Consider the following 21,418-nt stretch of genomic DNA (forward strand, 5'->3'; position numbering starts at 1 on the left):
TTCCCAGCTAGTAGGTGGGAAATCAAAACCCTTAAAAATGATGGATTGTAGAAAATGAGGGAATTTATAAATCTATAGATTTTATTAATTTTTTTCTAGAGAAACGATAGATTTTGTCCAAATTCATGGATTATTTAGAATCCATTGTTTAGAATCCATCAATGCAAACGGTGCTTATATGATTTTGTGATGGTGATGTTGATGTTGATGTTGATATAGAAAGGAAAAATGGTGCACGTAAATGCATTATTGAAGATAAAATGTCTTTTTTTTCGATACATTCCACTTCTAACTACTCAAGTGCATGAATTTGCTTTTCAATTTATCACAACTCAAAAGCTAATTCATAATGAGTCGATCATTTATTGGTATAATACATCTTTTTTTTTTTCGGAAAGCCTCGCTTATTCAAAGGGCTGATTATTTATATTATAATTCTTTACTTTTCTCATTAATTTATAGATTAGTGCTATATAATTCACTATTTTTATCCTTTTTTGTACCATTTGACGTAATAATAAAAAAATGAATAATTAAATAAAAAATCCTCTTTATTTCAATTTTGAAATTGAAATAATTTTCATATTCGGATTATGATGTAATACGTAGTTTAGACTCTTTATTTTTTTCATTAAGTTGTTTAGTTAGCGCTTGATTTCCGTTTTGGATTTTTCGCTTGTCACGTCATGCGTCTTTTAATAAAATCCTTGATTCATAAATATATATATATATATATATATATATATATATATATATATATATATATATTCAAAAGAAAATTAGACGAATAAAATACTAACACATAAAAAATTTGAAAAAAATGGATTATAAACCATTTTTTTATTTGCATTTTTTATAAGTTAAGCTTAACATTTAACACAAAACCAAGTAAAAGATGCAATCACCCAATATGGAGATCTTCCAAACGCAATGGTAATTCATATGCCCACAAAGATTCAGTTTATTCTGAATTTGGCAAAAAGAATCTACTAAAGCTAAATTTATGATTAAAAAACATTTTAAATTTAATATTTTAGTTTTCTTATCACTTTTATCTTAAATTTATCGAATAATATTTTATCACATCAGTTTCAATATATATAAATTGATCTAATTATTTTTTGCATTTTATTTCAGAAGATGAAACGAGTTAATATATCTAATTCATGGTATTCTCGTTCAAAATTATAAACTTAACTTTAATTATTTTTTTACAACAAATTGAAAGAATAAGATAAATTTTTATTATAAACATAATAGAAAAGGATTAAAATCTAAAAAATTATAGGATGTAATAGTTGTATTATAGTATTATTTTTACACCTAACTGATAATTATTAATTTATTAAAATATTTAAAAATAGATTTTATTGTATTTATTAGCTCGTTTTAAATATGATATGATATAATAATTATATAAAATTATTATTACATATAAGATAAAACTTTAAAGTGTAGTGTAGAGTAGTTTATGTTATTAAAGTGATGGACATGAGTGATGAGATGTCAGATTGTGAAGAAATGGGAGGTGACGATGGAATTATATGGCCGCCTATTTTGACTTAAGACAATGATCACGACACGTGTGGAAATATTTGGTCAGTACAGTTACATGTATGGACTCATAATAAAAACGAGGTTTCCTCCTCATTTCACAACAGTTCACCACCGATTGTAGTGACTTGGTCCAGAAATTTTTAGGTAAATTCAGTCCATCACGTCATCCGTGAATTAAACCTATTACATAATGACACATCATTAAAATGATGGCAATCTTATAATATTACTGTTTAAATTTATAAATAAGTAATAAACGAATTTACAAAATTATCATTATTTTAATAACAGGTCATTATATTGTCCACATATGACGTGGTGGACTGAGTTTACTTAAAAATCTCTCGCGGTGGTATCCATTGATTTAATTCGTATAGTTTCACGAAATCTTTATTTTGTTTCGGTATTTTGTAGATTATATTTTATTTTGTTGTTTCATTTCACTTTAAAATAAATTGAATATTAGTCTTAAAATTGTAATTTATTAATTATCATCTATTTTCAAAATTTTACTTAATTCATTATCATCTGTTTTAATTAAAAAGCACAATTAGAATAAAGATAAATTAGTAATCGGTCTAATTAACTTCAAATAGTAAAATATTCAATTTGTATAATTATTTTCTTGTTTTCCACAATAATTTGTATAATTAAATTCAAAATTAGATAAATTTTTAAAATAGAAATAGCTGGTAGTACATGTTGGATATAAAAAAGAAACTAAAGTCTTCATAAGGAATAAGATAAGCCTCCCGATAAAATTTACACTCATATGAATATTTTGTCTCTTATGATTGGATAATATAAAATAAAATTTTTAAAACATATTTATATTTGACCATACTAATTAAATAAAGCCAATGATAATTGCAATAAATTTAATTATGTCTTTTAATGTTGTCCCATAAGAAGCACCAAGTCAGTCAAAAAGAGTAAAGTAGGAGGATGTTGCTATCATTTGATTAGAATTTCACCATTAAAGTTCTTCACAAGAATGACTCACTACAAAGCTTTTTTCTTTTCAAAAAAAAAAACTCAATACTTTTTATCTTCTGCTTTTTTGTTGGAATTTGTTATTAAATAATTTCCTTTAAATTTAAAAAAAGCTAAAAGAAAATCTATATAATTGGTAAATAAAAGAGAATTTTTTACTGACAGAATTTAATTATTTTTCTCTTTTCATGTGATACTAAATTTTAATTATTAATAAAGAACGAGATATAATTCAAATAGTATAAACATTATATCAAAAATCAGAGAGAACACATGAAGTATAATGAATTGAGTTTTGTGATTGTAAAAATTGATATTAAAATTAAACCTAATGTTACATTTATATACAAAAGTTCGAGTTGTTGATGAACTGTTAATGAACTAGAACTAAATTGTTGATGAGTTGCTAACGAGCTAGACTTGTAAAATTGGTCGCAGAGCAAGGGGTGACGAGCTCGTACGGTTATCTCCCCTCACTGGTGAGATCCCAAGGACCGGTGACCAATGCCAGCTTCGCATGTCGGCCTTCTTTTTTTTTCCTGTTGTTTCAGCTGGTTTAGGGTTTAGTAAGAGGACAGGGATTACATTTAATCAATCAAGGTTTTAGTCTTTTTTCGGGTTCAGTCTAAGGCATTATCTTTATAATTAATTATAAAAAAAAATAAAATTTTCTCTACTATTTTCAATAAGTATAAATTTTTATTTTTGTTTTGTAAATTTTGAAAATAAACCTAAAAAAAAGAAATCAATTTTTGTAATTTATGGTCAAAATAAAAATTCAAACAAATTAGTTTTTAATCAATTTGATTTGTTGTTGTAAGTTTTTATTAATTTTGTCTCATTCAATTAAACAAATTAAAAAATTAGAATAAATTAAAACGAACAAACATGTTATATATTTTTTAATTTAATTAATTATTGTAATATTTATTAAATTTTATTTTTTATTCATAAATCGAGGTGTGCACATTTATAAACCCAGTTAAATTGCCGGTGAATCCTAACTAAAAAAACCTTTCGAATTTATTAATATGTATGGTACAAAAATAGAATTTAAACAACATATTGATTGACTGAATATAAATTTGTCCCTCCTGGTCACGATTTCTGGCTCCGCCACTGTACCATCTGCTGCTGTGTGTTGGAGAAACAAACTTGGAGCAGTAAAGATGGAAGCAGCAATATTGGTGATGCAGGCAACAACTTTGGTGAATGCAAGAGACAACTATATTCTTTGTAAGCCCCCCTCAAGATAGGTGTATGTATTCAATATGCATAATCGTTGCTGTAAAATTAATTTGTCTTAGCAAATTAAAAGTAGAAAAAATCGAATTGAAAGACGTGGCGTAACTGTTGCGTTTTATGATTACTCTTGATAAAATATATGAAACCTCTATTAAAGACCCACTAGAAGCTAAATGGATAACAGTTAGTCCGAATAATAAAAAAGAAGGCATGATATCATGATATGGCAGAAAAGATCCAAATTTATTTGTTCAAATAAATACAAACTACAGAAAAATAAAACAAATTAATTATTATTGAGAGACAATGGAATACATAAGAGGCAAAGTCCAAACAAACAATTCTGTGCAATCAACAAAGTTACATGAAATAGTAATTAAAATATGAATAAACTATTATAAATTTTAAAGTGGAATCTAGAAAAAGCCATTCTCTTTTAATAAAGTTTTTCTTTACTTGCATACAATTGCATGGTGTAAATATTAAAAAAAAGTAGTGCCTTTAAATTTTCTAGTCAAATTATACTTTGAATATGATTAAACTTTTAATTGCCAACTTAAAGTGTTTAATATTATTATATGTATGTAAGTGATAATGTGACTAAAGAAAAACAAACAAAATTATGACTTTGTATTTTAAAAAATATTATGTTTAGATGCTCATTGTTAGCCAAAAAGTTGAAGGGTAATCCACAAAACTTAGCTGGTCTTTAACAAAATATCAAGAAAGATTGTCGTTCCCCACTAAAAAAAGATTTATAAAGATTGTAACATGGGATAAGAAAATATTGCTAGGTTTGCTTCCTTTAAACAAAATTCCAATAAAAAAAAAATCGGGTCCTCTGTTGAGAGAAAATTTAATAAAAACTAGTAATAATCCATGCATGTGTGCGGAATTTAATTAATAACTATATTTTAAAAATAAATTCATACTAAAAATAGCTAGAATTTATTATTTGATAAATAAATGTTTTATTCAATTTGAAAAAAATAATGAAAATTATCTATCAATAATTTTTTTTAAATTAAATAAGAGTTTTATTTAAATTTAAATTTTCTGAAAATGCTTATCATAAGCGTTTTATTCAGGTTGGAACACTAATGAGAATTATCTAATATTTACAACTTTTAAATATTAAATAAGTGTTGTATTTAAGTTTGAAATTAATGAGAGTGCTCATTTGATTTTCTCATTGTTATAAGTATTTTATTCAAGTTGGAACACTAATGAGAATTATCTAGTACTTACAACTTTTATGAAATATAAAATAAGTGTTTTATCTAAGTTGAAAATTCACGAGAATACTCATTTGATCCTCTCAATTATATAAGTATATAGTTTTTTAGCCATTGTTCATTTCGAAGGTAATTTTTGGTCAAAAATTACCTCCTTGTCTTCTCTCAAATCCACATTTGAAAAAAAATTACAGTTTTTTGCTTTAAACTTGAATAAAGTTTTTCTCTTAGCGAATTTTGATCTAAATCTAGATTTTTTTTCTAGTTTAATCTCTTAGTTGGATTAGATCTAATCTAATCTAATTAAAAATAATTTATTCTTCCTTTTCAGAGATGAAAATGTTGAATTTTGCTTTTCAAGCAAGTTAGATTCCTATAACAATTAAAGTCATCATTTTATGATGAATTCCACCAATTACAGGTGTTTTTTTATTAATATTGATGAGATTAATGTTAAAGAGAATAGACATAACACAAAAACGGTGGTAAAAGATTTATATCATGAATGTAAAGCTGCTAGCTGTAGCAGTAGTATGATCATAGATGATATTATTATGGCAATGAAAAATAATCTAATTTCCTTTGATTTAAAGATTGCAATAGATACCCTTAACAATATTTGTTTGACTTGTAATAATATTAGTTTGATAGCATAATACTATTTTAGATTGATAAATATGTGTAAAAAAATTCTTCATGAAAATAAGAGAACTTGTATGCTAGCTCATGTTTTAGCACAACAGATATTTGCAAAATTTTGTAGTTTGTCTAGATGAGTAGAGTATATTCCTTTTAAATATCAAAATTTATATACTGAATATTGACCAATCAGCTTTTGATTTATGAAGTTTTTATTTAAAAAAATCCAATCCAGATCAAACCTTACTAATGTTCTAAAAATTTCTATTATCCGCAAAATACATTAAAATTAATAATTATCTTCTTATTTTATTATTCCTTTAAAAATTATTCATCTTCGAGATACCCTCTCTAAAATGAAAAAGAGGCATATTCGACCTTATATTCTATAAAATTCAAATGGTAAACGAGTGAACTTTAAATATATCACGAGCTATCAATTTCCGGTAATTTGGATATTGATGTAGATGGTAAAATAGTGTATATTAAATCATTGATGTGTACAACAATCCATTTTATTCATTAAAAAATGATTACTATTTTAAATTATAAAAATTTGACAGAATTTAAAATTTGTGATGTAATTGTGAAAACACGTTAAATTAAATTATTTATTTTTATTAGCTCTTCTTTTAAATACATTTTATGGTATTCGCTGATAATAAATTTAAAATTATTTTTTATCTGATTTTCAATATAAAAACATAATGAATTAAATTTAAGTCCTATTCAACGATATAATTGGTCTCATAATTTAGTGGTATACTAAGATTCAAAAACCAGCATCCCTTTTCTCTAAAATACTAATGAAATAAATTCCATTTTAATTATATATATTCAATTTTTCCATTTTATTTATATTATCTTGACAATTAGGCATGAAATATGACAGGCAAAAGAATTAAGAGGAAATTAGGTCAACACTGTTACACTCCAACTTATTCTCAACGATACAATCCGTATAAGCTTGTTGCAAAAATATTTTTTTGCTTTTCAGTTTTATGTTTGAGTCTTGCAAAATTACTTTTTTGAACTTCAGTGGTGCGACAGCGACAAAGCGACAAAGATGAGGCCGACAAAGACGAGGCCAGCGAGACTGAGAAGACGAGCTTTATGTTCGAGTCTTACTCTCTCAGATTTCACTCATGTTAATGAGTTTAGCGGCGGTTGTTTTGTAATCCGATCCGTGGTTGTTTATTTGAGTTCCTTTTCATTACATTTTTATTTAACCAGGTCAATGTGGGTTTGATTTTTACAAAGGGTGATCTCAAGGAAGTGAGTGAAGAGGTTGCCAAGTACAAGATATAGTGATTATCTGTTTTGGTGCTCTATAATAGTTCATATATATGTTAGAACTATATTTTTAACAATAAGAACCTAGTTGGTATTATAAAGAGGAATTTGCACAAAACACTCTTTTTTTTAACTTTTTTTTTTGGTCAATCACCAAAAGAAGCAAATATATTGCTATAGAAAAGAGAGATACACCAAAACAACAACAAAGCCTACAAACAGGCCTAAACCAAAAGGGGAGGACAGGCCCTCAACCCAAATCAGCTACTAACTAAAACAGGCCCTGACCTGAAAAAGAAACAGGGGACCAGACCCAGGACACAACAAGACAGGCCTGCAAACACGACTCATCCAGAGCTAAGCTAAGGAATTCACCCAAAAAAACATTCCTTTCAAATCAGTTTCTCATTTCTAAACTGCTTCTAATCTTGTTAAAGATTGTATCACAAGAATGCCTTCTCTTATTGAAGATCAGGTCGTTTCTGGCAAACCAGATTTGGTACACAGCTGCACAAAAACCATTTTTCCTCACTTTTGCAATTCTGGATTTACCTCTTCCTCTTCTAGTAAAAAAACTCACTTCCCTATTCCAATTGTCTGGATTCCTGTTGAACCCCAAATAAGCTAACACCTTCTTCCAGACCTCATAGGAGAACGGGCAAGAGAAGAAAAGGTGCCTAGTGGTTTCACTCTCCTGGTTACAGAAGCAGCACTTATCATCTGGGATAGTCCCCCATTTATGCAATTTCTCTCTAGTATTCAGCTTGTTTTTCAGGGCAAGCCAAGTAGTAAAAGAATACCTAGGGACATTTCCTGCATACCAAATAAGATGGTTCCAGCTAACTTTACTCCTTTCAATCAACAACTTTTTCCAGACACTATTAGTTGAGAAGCTCCCATTCTTGTTAACGCTCCAGGAGATTCTGTCATTGCTGTCAGTAGTATGGTAGTTAGCCATTATGAAGTCCCAGGCTTCTTGAGTATAATGATCAAGAGGTTCTGGCAGATTCCAGTTGTCCTCCTTTGTACAATCCACAACTTTAGCTTTCTTAGGGACTTCTGAGTTCTTGATACAGACATTAGGAAATCTTTCAATGATGGATTTGCCATCCAACCAAGGATCAAACCAGAAAGAGAAGGACTTGCCATCTCCTAACTTGTAGTTAAACATGTTATAAATGACTCTCCTAAGATTGAGAATCTGACCCCAGCTCCAGGAAGTATTATTAGGTTTGACAATTCCCCAAAAACTCATGTTCTTCAAATTAATAGCAGAGACCCAATTGGCCCATATAGAAGGCTTTTGACTTAGCAGATTCCAAATACCTCAATTTATTTTGAACTTATTTGTTCTAAATACCTCAATTTTAAAAATTTACTTTTTTACTCTATTTTTCTATTATTTTTAGTTGTACCTCAAATTAGCAAAATAACTTATTTGTATTTTTACTCTCCTTCTTTTAAACACATGCATATCTCATTTTCTTTTTTTTTTCTCTCTCTTTTTTCTCTTTTCTCTTTCTTCTCTCTTTTTTCGTTTTTTTCTTTTCTCTCTCCTTTTTCTCTTTCTTCCTTCTCATTTTTTTTTCTCTCACTTGTTTTTCTCTCTCTTCTTCTTCTTTCTTCTTCTTCTTCTTTCCTCTACAACTTTTTTTTTCTTCGTTTTTTTAAATCTGTTTTTTCTATTTTCCACATTATACAAATGAACTCCAAGACAAAGAAATTTGAATAAAAAAAGAGTTTAAGAGATAATATGATGGTGATAGATGAGAAAGTTCTTCTTCTTCTTTTTCTTCTACTTTTTTTCTTTCTATGTTGTTTTAAATTATTTTAGCATTGTTTTTTGAAATTTTTTACAACTTTTTTTGAAAAAATCGTAATGTTCTTCATTAATGATATTTTGACCTGGTTTTCAAATGTTTTAAATTAATTTTAGAAATCGTTTGAAACTGTTTTCTCGAAACTGTTTTATACTGTTCGAAACCTTTGTAAACAGTTTGAAACTGTTTTATACTGTTTGAAACTGTTATTTTTTAAACTGTTTGAAAGTGTTTTTTTAGAAACTGTTTAGACTGTTTAAGATCTTTGGAAACGGTTTGCAACTGTTTTATACTGTTTGAAACCTTTATAAACGGTTTGAAACTGTTTTTTTGAAACTGTTATTTTTTATGTAAACGGTTTGAAACTGTTTGATACTATTTGAAACTGTTATTTTATAAATCATTGAAAAGTATTTTTTAGAATCTGTTTTAGACAGTTTGAGACCTTTGTAAACGGTTTGAAACTGTTTTATACTGTTCGAAACTGTTTTTTGAAACTGTTTGAAACTGTTATTTTTTAGACTGTTTAAAAGCGTTTTTTAGAAACTGTTTTAGACTGTTTGAAACCTTTGTAAACGGTTTGAAACCGTAGTTGAAACTGTACTTGAAACCGTTTGAAATTTTTTTTAATAGATTTTTAATGAGAACAAATAAATTAATAATTTACAGTTTTCTTTGTTTTTTAAGAAAGTTATGATCGTTAGATTTGAATTCGAAGTGAAATTTGAAGCTATTTAATTAGGAATTAAAAATTCGAGCGGATCGAAATTAAATTTGAAAGTCACAATAAATTTTTAAAAAATGATGATAGAATTAGAGAAATTAATTTGTTGAATTGTTATGAGCTGAAGATTTTAAATTGAATTGTTGATTTGTTGTTTTTTTTTTCCCTTTAAATGAGCTGAGAAGAGAAGAAGAAGAAAAAGAAGAAGAAATTTTTTTGAATAAAGTGTGTTAGGTATAAGTGGAGTATAAAAAATAAAGAGCAGGGTAAAAAAATAAATGGTTGACACGCTTGGAGTATGTAAATCAAGTTAGAATTTTAGGGTTACTAAATGCTACTCCCTCCGTCCCGTAAAGATAGAAAAAGTAGCTCTTTCACAAGAATTAAGAAAGTAGTTAATTATAGGTATTTTGTGATAATTTTCCTAAATTGTCCTTTTAATTTCTTGAAATAAATCATAATTAATTAGTGATTCACACAACCCAAAGCCACTATATAAATAGTAGCCAATAGAATTTTAGATGCATAAAAAGTAAACATTGAAACTTTAAATCAATTAATGTTAATATAAAGGTATTTTAATAATTTTATAGTTAACTAACACTACTTTTTCTATCTTTGTGGGACAAAAAAAGTAGCTACTTTTTCTATCTTTACGGGACGGAGGGAGTAATATTTTTCTAATCTAGATAATAAGCTATTTCACTCTATTATAAATTGTTCTAGGGTGAAATCTGTAATAATGAATTGGTTGTAGAATTTAGATTTCCTTTATAATTATTATAGATATAGAAGTGTACTAGATTATATATTTATTGGTGGTTAATAAATGATTCATTAATGGTACACCAATAACTTTAGTAAATTAAGTAATATTTTATTTTAATATTTTATAATTAAAAATTAAAAATAGTAATTTTATTTTTATTTTTAAATAAACCGACAGTAGATTATTAATAAAATATATCATGATGTTTTAATTTCTACTCAAAAATCGTCTACTTTCAATTACACGATCTAGCTGTACTTATATAAGATTATATCAGCTACATATGTAATTATACACTAATTAATTACAAGGTAAATTGAATCTGTCAAATTGGAAAATGAGAGCCACATTATAGCATCGGCGACGAAAATAATGGTAGGTGAAGTAGAGACAAGGGAGAAAGCAATTGCCTGGTATAGAGGTGGTCACGGTTCATAACCCGGCGGTTCCGGTTCGGAACCGCCGGGTCACGGTTCAAGAAAAAGTGGAACCGGCCCGGAACCGCCTAAGAGACGGTTCCATGACGGTTCGGAACCGGACGGTTCCGGTTCCGGTTCCGGTTTAGGACGGTTTAGAAAAACAATTTAAAATTTAATTACTAAAAAATATAATTTAACAATAAAATAACTCACGGAGTTAATATTATAAGAAAATAAAGAATTTTATTTTAAAAATTAAAAAATTAACCAAAAATTTAAATAAAACAAATATAACATATATTTTATTGTAAAAATAAATATATTATATAATAAAGATATAATATGTATTTCAAATATATAATATATATTTTTTATCAACGGGTAGAACCCTTAAACCGCCGGTTCCGACCCGGAACCGCCGGTTCACGGTTCAACAAATCTGGAACCGGCCCGGAACCGCCATTCGTACGGTTCCGGGCCGGTTTTAGTCCGGTTCCGGGTTTGACCGGTTCCGGGCCGGGTTTGACCGGGCCGGTTCCGGGCCGGTTCACGGGCTGACCCGGCCCATGGCCACCTCTAGCCTGGTAAATGCATAAACCATATTTTTATCAATTAAAAATTTATTTATGTAATTTAAAACAGTCAAATTGTATAATTTCAATACATCTGGTCAACCAGTGCTCTTGAAATTATTTTACTGTTTTATGGATATTTGTCTAAAAAACTCAAGAATCAATGAATCTCCTATAATTATATTCATACCGGTCTCTCTCTTTTGGTGAACTATTTTTTCCTTGCCTCCTAGTAATTAATTTTATCAAGTAGAAATAATACCCTCTTCTTTTTCTCTCATTATTTCTTTTTGGACAGTATTAAATTGAAAGAATATGTACAGTTTATAAATTTTTATAACGTTAAAAATGTTAAATATCAAAGAAAATCCCTTCTAGCCGCCAAATATAGGTTATTTTTTTAATGTTTTTCATTTATTTTCTTGATATTATTTTCACTTTTAGATATATAACCAATGTTTTTATAACCGGACTGGAAAGCGAACCGGCTTCATTGGGGGTTCACGGTTGGACCGGTTCAACCGGGTTCGACCGGATTTTTTAATTTTAATAAATATAAATTATTTAAAGTAAAAATAATTAGTTTTATAAGAAAATATGATAAAATATTTATATTAAATATTTATATAAACTATTTTTAAAATATCATTATGTAAAATATAATTATAATTGACCAACTTAAAAATATATAGAATAATTATTTTTTATGAGGAAAAATGATTTTCATTTTAATAATAATTATTCTTTAATTAAAATTATGTAATTAAAATTGATAAATAAAATATGATGGAACATTTAATTAAAATTTATTAAATTTGTGAAGTACAATTATAATTAATCAATATTTATATTTATGTAAAATGATTATTTTGTATGAAAAAATAATTTTCAAATTTTAAAATATAATAATTATTAATTTTAAAAGTCAAATGTAATAGATAAAAAATGTGATAATATATTTAAATAAAAATTATGTATTAAATTATATTGTGTGAAATATATTAATAATTAATATTTTAAAAGTATGTAGAATAATTAATGTGTATTTTAGAGAGAGAGAGAAAAAAAAGTATATTATATTTAAGAGAAAGAAAAAGTATGTTTTTTGTGTAAGAGAGAGAATAAAGTGTTGTGTAAGAGAGAGAAAAAGTGAATATTGTGTTAGGAAGAGAAAAAATAAATGTGGTGTAAATAATGACACATATGTAGGGGGGCCACAAAAATTTAATTTGAAAAAGAAGGACACTTTTGACTCATTTTAGCAATAACCGGATTCCTCCGGTTTTGGTCAGAACCCGGATTTTTCAGGTTCAACCCGGTTTTTGACCGATTTTTTAACAGTGGAATTTTTCCTTGTAATCGAACCAGACACCCAGCCGATTTCTGGTTAACTCAGTTCAACCAGCCGGTCTGGTCCGGTTTTTAAAACATTGTTTATAACCTTAATTTTCTCGATTCATCAACTAATTTTATTTTTATTTTGACTTCTTTGGTTTATTTCTTTAATTTTTATGTCCACTACTGGTATAAATTTAATCTCATTAAAATCGTTCCTACATATCCAGATCCCAAAAAGTATTGGGTAAAATTAAAAAGAGATTAAAAATCGATTTTTTTTTGAAATGTTAGGCATTTAATAAAAAAATTAATTACATTATTATGAAAAATAAACACTTAGTTTGAAGACTGAATTGTAATGAAAAATAAACACTTGTCGGAGAGCTCTCTTTTTTGCTTAACCAGCTTGCACGTCGGATCTACATTCAAGTGGTGCGAAATGATGTGGTGATCCACTCCTCCGATGTCCTTTGGTCTATTAGTCAACTCGACCACATACTGCCTAATCTGATACACTATCGCAGCTTGATGTGCTTTAGGCCAATCTACACCCATCTTTACTGACACCTCAGAACCTTCAGTGAAGTCTATAGTTTACAACACTCCCTTTGTGCCCAAGGTGCCTTTTCCAAGTCGGCTTAAAAAGAAGCCGCATGGTTACAAGTTTTAAAATTTTTTAGAAATCATTAAAAAACTTCAAGTCATTTTGAGCTTTGCGGATACATCGAGGGAAATGCTTCAATACGCCAAATTCTTCAAATACATTATCATGAAGAAGAGAAGTTGGGACACCAAGGAAACTATCCCTTTAACGGAGAATTGTATCTCGATTATCTCGAGCAAGTTGCCCACCAAGTTACAAGATCCAAGTTCAAACAGATGAATAAGTTTTTTCAGACTGAGGGCATTTGCACAGAACAGGATGCGGCTTCTTGGACGTTTTGCCTGACAATTATCAGCAGATAAAGATTTTTAATCTATTTTGTTTCACGCTTTAATATAGTAATATTGTTTTAATTTCATTTATTTTCAGAGTAATCTCAGCCGCCATTTTTCGTGATTGATGATGATCCTGTTGAAAGAGAGGGGAAAAGAACTGAGGCTTCTATCGAAGCGCTAATTAATGAAGGACCTGTGATGGCCGTGTTTCCAACTTATTGTAGCTTTGCTCGTCTGAAAGCATATGTAAGTTACTCCGACGAGCCGAGGTCGGGCGGCCGCCAGGCCTCACCCTGCCTTGTTTCCGCCTCTACCTTCTTCGTTAGCACTAAGAGTCTTATATATAAAAAAACATTACAATTCAGTCTTTAAACTAAGTGTTTAATTTTTATGATAATGTATTTAAATATATTTTATTAAAGGTTTAATGTTTAAAAAAACTCAACCGATTAGTCCAATTTCATTTTCATTCTGACATTAAAATCATATTCACAAGTATTAAATTGATCTTTTTTTTATAAGAAAAGGGTTATAATAAGTCACTTATTTTGAATTTTCCAAATAGAAAATAATTCGAAAAACTTATTTATATTATTTTATTTTTTTTGATTTTTTTCTGAATGGAAAGGAGCTTAATTTAAAAAAGGAAAAAGGGTCAAATAAAAGGTCCAACGAGGACCCTGACGGTTTTAAAACATATCATCTAAGCCCTCTTCATTAACACCATTCCAAAACAAATACAACGCCGTCTGTTTTTTCCAACGTGGCTCATTTATTGTTGATATGTAATGTTAAAATTTATGACGTTGGACAAATAAACTATGACCTAAAGAACATGTCATTAACCATTATCATTATTTACACATCATCACCATCTTCCTCCATTTCTCTCTTCAATTTCTTTTTTTCTTGGTTCTACAGTCATAGGCTGGGCCATGGGGGCTGGTGTTGTACTGGACGCCCAATATAATCGTCGCTTTAGGGCTGAGTTGAAGCTATCTTCACAGCTTCTCATCAATCGGTTGTGTAAGCCGGAAACCTCGACGTCAGGAAATTTAAAGGTCTCAACGAGATGCTTGCAAATGAAGGGGTCTGTACAGAAGAAGCATGCCAGTTTTTGGGCGTCCTACCGGACAACTAACAGCAGGTGACTATTATATTTTATTTTGTTTTACTATTAATATTTAATCTACTAATTAATCATTTTTTTATTAATATACTTATTTTCAGATTAATCCGCAGCCTCCATTTTTTGCCGCTGATCCTGTCGAACTCGAGGGTGAAATACCCGATAATGCTATTCAAGACCTCTTCGAAGAAGGCCCACTGATGGCTCTTTACCCGGTGTACCCAAATTTCTCTAGAGTATAGTATTATAAATTATGCAGTATTATAATATATTTATATTAATTTAATAATTTTATAAAACATGTTATTGATTTATATTTTTTTATTAAAATTATTTTACATATTACATATTTTTAATTTTTAATTTGGACCCCCCGAAAAAAAATTCTGCGTCCGTTAGTGTGTGGACCAGATTTTGTTTATGTTTTGGTTTAAAATTTGCTACTTATTGGCTGTTTTTATGTTGAACATGCATGGATGAGATTTTGAATGTTTTAATTTCCTTCCGGCTGAATACATAGTTTGACTTCTAAATTTGTACCCTTTTACCCATCTAACCCCTGAACATAACGTTTCCGCTATCGAATTTCTGAACTTGTCAAATAATCCGATTTGATCCTTGAACTTGATAAAAACATAAATATTGAACTCCTCCGTACACAGTTTCTTCTAGAATGTTTCAAATGACAGGTGGCATGGAGGGGTTCAATATTTACATATTTATCAAGTTTAGGGGTTAAATCGGATTATTTAACAAGTTCAGAGGTTCGATAGGTGAGACGTTAAGTTTAGAGGTTTGATGGATAAAAGAGTACAAGTTCAGGAGTCAAACTATGTACTCCCTCCGTCCCATTTAAGAAGGGACATATTCCATTTTTATTTGTCCCACTTAAGAAGGCCATATCGTGTTTTTTGTGCCAATTTATATGATTTTTCCTTTTTTACCCCCTTTTCTCTTTCCATAATTAATGACTATTAGCCTTTACATAAAATACAACACTATCATAAATAGGGGTAAAATAAGAAAACACTATAATAATTAATGCTTTCTTAATATATGTGAAAAAGTCATTTGTCCCTTCTTAAACGGGACGGATGGAGTATTAAGCCATTTCCTTCCTGCTCTTTTATCTTGTTTGTTTCGGTATAACATTTTATCATTACATGAGTTTTCAAATTAAATATTTTATCATTAGATGAGTTTTCAAGTTAAACGCTTGAAATAAATTTAAGGTCTGATCCATGCCTAATTAATTCTTTAATAATTATTCATCTTTTATCATTTTTAATTAGTTTCATTAAACTAACCAAATCATCATATTTCCCATTTATTATTTCGTTAATTACCGAATTAACAATATTATTCTAATTAAAATTTGGATTTACTTTTAATATCGGGTGTAACCATTTCACAAGATAATTAAAACAGCCTCATATCGCCTTAAATTTCTCTTTAGGTTGAAATACTAAAATAACCTCAAACTTTTCAAAATTGACCATTTAGGTCATTTCGTAAACCCATCGATTTTTAAATCGAAAAAAATTACTTAAAATTCCCAAAATCATTTTACTTCATATTATTAACAAATATAATCCGGAAACTTTGGCTAACATACCATATAGCCCCTCAAATTTGGAAAAGTACAATTTAACCCCAAAACTCTAGTTTTAAGCAAAAACATTCAAATCTTTTCAAAAATTATCAAAATCATTTAAAATCATTTTACATTAGATTACATACATCTAAAATTTTGAATTATGGTTAAAATACTGATTAGTCCTTCAATTTTATAAAAGTTACACTTTAACCCCTTAGCTTTAAACTTTGACAATCATGTCCGAATCTAACAAAATTCAATAAACCATCAAATTCACATACACAAATTCTTATATATCCAGAAATCAAGTTCAATCAAATCCGTCATTTTAACCAATTTTACAATTTAATCCCTAAACTTTTTCATTTGTTAAACATCTCCAAAATTAATAAAATTCACACTAACTTTTAATCATTCTCAATAAATCTAAGCATACATCTTTAACATGCACAATAAACCATACCAACACAATATTAATTGCATGCATAACAATTCTAACAAACAATTATCCACCATAATTATCCAACAATTCCTAGAAATATTTTTCCAAAATCATTTCTTATTTATTAGGCCAACACCCAAAATTCAAAATTTTATATTTTTATTTTATTCTTCCTTAAAACAAAATCATATATCCATGTAGTTCTTATTTACTTTCCATTTCAACAAATTTCAGAGTTCAAATCTTTAAAATCATATTATACTCAAAAATTCTTTTAATTTTCGGTTTCTCTAAAATATACCAACAATTATATTTTTCACAAGATCAGAAACTTTAAAATTATAATAAAGTTTCAAACTTAAAATTTCAAAAATTACATTCTTACTAAAAATTCTTTACATTTTTATTTTTAACCAAAATTGACCCTTGATCACCATTTTAAAAGTTACCCCATTTAAGCTTTGTTCTTTTAAAACTCCAAGTTCATTTAAATCCAAAATCTTCGGATTTAATTAAATCATAAAAATTCAAATGACTTTTTCCAAACTTTTAAAACATAAACCTTTAAAAAATTCACCCTAACTTAAAAATAAATCAAACACATGTCTTTGATCGTCTTAAAAAAGTCATATTTTAAAATAAAAAATCAATCTTTTTGGTTTTGAAAAGCTACCCACACAAATCCATACAAACACATATTTAACCACTTTAAAAGCTTTAAACATATAAAATAATATTAAGGAAAGGGTTTGGATACCTTTTAGAAAGTTAAACATGTAGAAATAAGGAAAAAGGTATAAATATGACCCTAAAGTTCCTTTTTTGTTGAAATTTTTCTTGATTGTGGCTAATTAGTCCTTTAGAGTTTGATTTGCAGTAACATATTTAGATAATTCGTTAGAAGCAGAAGCACTAATTTTGTAATTTCAACCCAGTCAAATAAGTGTTCAAAATAATTCGTTTAGTTAAAGTATTTTTTTTCTTTTTAGTTAATTTGCATAAATTTTATACTACTAGTCGAATTCCCGCGCATTTGCGCTAAATCAAATAAATAATAAATAATTAAATAATAATTGTATTTGGATTTCTTTAAAAATAAAATGTAAACTAAAACAAAAAATTATTACAAAATTTTTGTACTGTTTTACTGCAAAAAGTGTCAATAATAAATCGAACATAATTATTTTAAATATTTTAAATTATATTAATTTATGTTAATATTACAAATGAATCTATAAAGAAATTTAAAATTCAAATGTTTTAAAGTTCCTTTTTGTTGTAATTTTTCTTGATTGTGGCTAATTAGTCCTTTAGAGTTTGATTTGCAATAACATATTTAGATAATTTCTTTAAAACGAAGACTTCAAGAAAAAGACATTGGCTTAATGCCAACTAAGCATAGATTCTGAATTTTGATTTGCAAAGAAAAAGAATATTGAAACAATTAAATCACTTGATTCTATTTTGATTACAGAGATCTTACAAACCAAAATACTTCAGTCTTATAGAATTGTCAATTGATTTTTTGGGATAATTGATCGAGAGAGTATTTAAACTATCATTTTATTATATTATAATGACCAAATTTTATTTCGTTTCATTTTAATTATTAAAATTTAATTTTAACAGAAGCTTCTCAGTTAAATTGTGTACATGCCTGCCGGATTTTTCCCTGTGACTGCTCGAACACTTTTTTAAAATTGTCAATTATGCATAATTTCAATTTCTTTTTGTCGGAAGATGGTAATCTCTTCATTAAAACTTAAAACGACTTTACAAAAGTCTCGATTCTAGCCACACTACTTGAGCAAGCGGGTTAGTACAGAATTCGGTATCTCTAAGGGCTTTCTTGGCAGCTCGATGTGCCACCCAATTACAATCACGTTTAATAAAGGAAAAGGAAAAAGACTAAAGTCTAGCACACATATCTCGACAGTCCTGTAGAATAACATCAACAAAGGCATCGACTAAGGAGCCATTCTGCATAGCTTCTATAATCCCTTTCGCATCACCCTCAAAAATGGGATTTGAAATCTTCAGACGATGTGCCAGGAAGGGCTGTAGCTTCAACCGCCGCTGCTGACGTTGCATGATCGACTCAGCAAGCAATAGAGCTAATGATTCTCCCATTATGGTCTCTAGCAACACAAGCTCCTGCTCCCAATCTTGTCTTATGTATAAATGCTCCATCGAAATTGATCTTCGTAGCGTTTATTGACGGCGGTTGCCACTGCGCTTGGGGTGCTGGTCGATCTCTCTGATTTAGACCATTAGTAGTAGCAGTTCTTTCAACAGCTGCCATAAATTCAGAGAAAAGGTTCTCAGCCCTATTCATGACCAGAATTGGGTCCGAGTCTTCTTGTCTGAAAATTAGTTCATTTCGTGCTAGCCAAATTGACCAAAGCACCCAGGCAGCCTCTCTTTGAAGCGTCTTCTTTTTCAGTCAATCTTCGGCATAGATGTGTCCAGCATTCCACCACATCCCTATCATTCGCCCAATCCTCCACAACATCATTATCTCATCCTAGCCAAACCGTCTTCGCAAATGGATAGCTGAAAAACAAGTGGGCTGCTGATTCAGAACCGTTACATCTGGGGCACATCCCTGAAGCCGTGTTAATTCTTTGTTGGATATTTTCATTAGCTGCCAATCCATTATTCAGCATTTTCCACAGGAAACATTTCACCTTAGGGGGCAATTTGATACCCCAAAATTTCTTCCAATCAAAGTTAATATGCGATCTCGCACGTGTCCTTCTCGCTTGCATCTTTGACATCGAGAGGTGATAAGCGGATCAGACTGAGAACAGCCCACTCTTCGTATGGTGCCAAATCTGTTTATCTTCTTGTCCAGTTTTGCTGATTGGAAGCGATAGGATTGCATTCGCTTCTTGACAGTTAAAGATGGACTGAACCAGTGAGACGTTCCAGCTTTGTCTATTACGGTTCATGAGATCACATGTACGGTGTATATTTGCGGGTATAACAGTTTGAGCAGCAACCGTAAACGGCGGTTCCGTAGGCAGCTGATAGGAGTAAAATACTCCTATATTCTAGAGTGTTTTTGATGCACTTTAACGTCTTTTGTTATGCATTTTGAGGTGTATATATATCTTATTTGTGTGCTTAAGCGTTTTAGGATAACAGAGCGTTATGGGGCATCTTTGGTGTCAAAAGACGAAGAATCAAGGAAAGAAAGCAAAGAGCAAAGCCGGGAGCAAAAGAATCGAAGATTTCATGAAGTCTGGGCAGTGTGGGGATCGTGCAAAGCCTTGCACGTTTCATGCACCACCAAGCTAGAAGCAGTTGTAATACCCCGTAAAATTATTAAAATTTTCCGTTGATTTTTCGGTAGTAAATTAAAGTCGTTTGCGGTTTCGTGGTTCGATTCATAGTTTAAGTAAATGTTTCGTGTGTACTTTGGGTCGGTTTGGCCATGATTTAAAATTGTTATGGCCGGGACTTTGTTGGTTGGTCCAAATTTATTGTTTCTTTGCATGGGCCTTGGTTGTGGCCCATGCACATTGGTTACCTGCAGCAGTTTTGAGACCTGTGCAATGTTTACGTTCTAGCTATGTTACTACGTAATTTAGTTCGTTTTCTTCCTTTTATATATTGATTTCTTACCCTATTTAAATAGTGATATAAACCCCAAATCTTCCCTTACGTATTTTCTAAACCCTAGCCGTCACAACTCTCTTGAATTCTCTGAAAACGCTGCTCAAATCTTTCCTCAAATCTTTTGCTGAAATCGGTAAGTTTTGTTCATAAATTTCAGATTTGTTCCTTTAATCGATACTTTGGTTCTTTGACTCGTTCTTCATCGTTTTAGAACCAATTTGAGTTCCGTCTTGTCCCAGTGATAGTAGACTCGGTCCTCTTCATCCTCTAACTTTCGGAATCGAATTTGGTACGTTATCTTTCTCGTTATGATTGCCGTCGTCTCACCAATTTATTGTATTTTCTGTTTTGATCTAAGTCGACAGTTTGGTATTTTGATTCGTTCCAATTCATTTCAGCGTTAAATTGAGATTCGTCTTGTCCATGTGATTCTAGACTCTCGCCTCTACGATTCTCACCTTCGTTTTCATAGAACGGTACGTAAATCAATCCGGTTTAGGCGACGTCGACTTATCGTTTCTATATGATTTTCTTGGGCTGTTATTCTATTATGTTTCTGCCGATTTTTTTTTATCTTGATTTCTTGATTGTGTTATGTGTTGTACTTGCTATATGATTACTCTCATAGTGACGTAGTGATTAATCCCTTACTTTGATGCTTGGTTTCAGATCCGGTTTGTTGATGTTTTTCCGGTCATTGGCTGCCATTGTTAAAATTGATGAATATGGTTTATTGTTAAGCTTGAGCTACTGTAACTTCTTATTGCTTAAGACTCATTGATTCAAGTCTCTTTGGTTGGGTTTATTGGTTTTGGAATTTTGATTAGTTTAAAGTTTGTCTTGTGGGATAGTTGTTGGAATTCTGGAAATATTTTGATAATTATTTGGTTGGCTTTGGCGGGTTCTTTCTTAAGTTGAATGGTAGGGGTGGTTAATTGGTAATTTGGGTCATTCACTATTTTGCTTTAATAAATTGAATCCTTTAAGTTTATTTTCTAACTATTTACATTTTAGCTAACGTTAATTAATTTAGATTTTAATCTACGGATTTAGTTTCGACTTATAATTTGGCAATTTAATAATATT

The 21,418-nt window shown here is 29.5% G+C and overlaps 1 protein-coding gene across 1 annotated transcript; it reads right to left on the minus strand.

The window, feature by feature from the left end:
• Positions 1-7,359: 7,359 nt before the first annotated feature.
• LOC126660574 (uncharacterized) lies at positions 7,360-8,217 on the minus strand. Its single transcript, XM_050354137.1, has one exon. It carries the CDS (start codon positions 8,215-8,217, stop codon positions 7,360-7,362), a length of 858 nt encoding a protein of 285 aa, XP_050210094.1.
• Between the last annotated feature and the right edge of the window lie 13,201 nt (positions 8,218-21,418).

This window comes from Mercurialis annua, linkage group LG8 (genome assembly GCF_937616625.2).
Source record: "Mercurialis annua linkage group LG8, ddMerAnnu1.2, whole genome shotgun sequence".
NCBI lineage: Eukaryota > Viridiplantae > Streptophyta > Magnoliopsida > Malpighiales > Euphorbiaceae > Mercurialis > Mercurialis annua.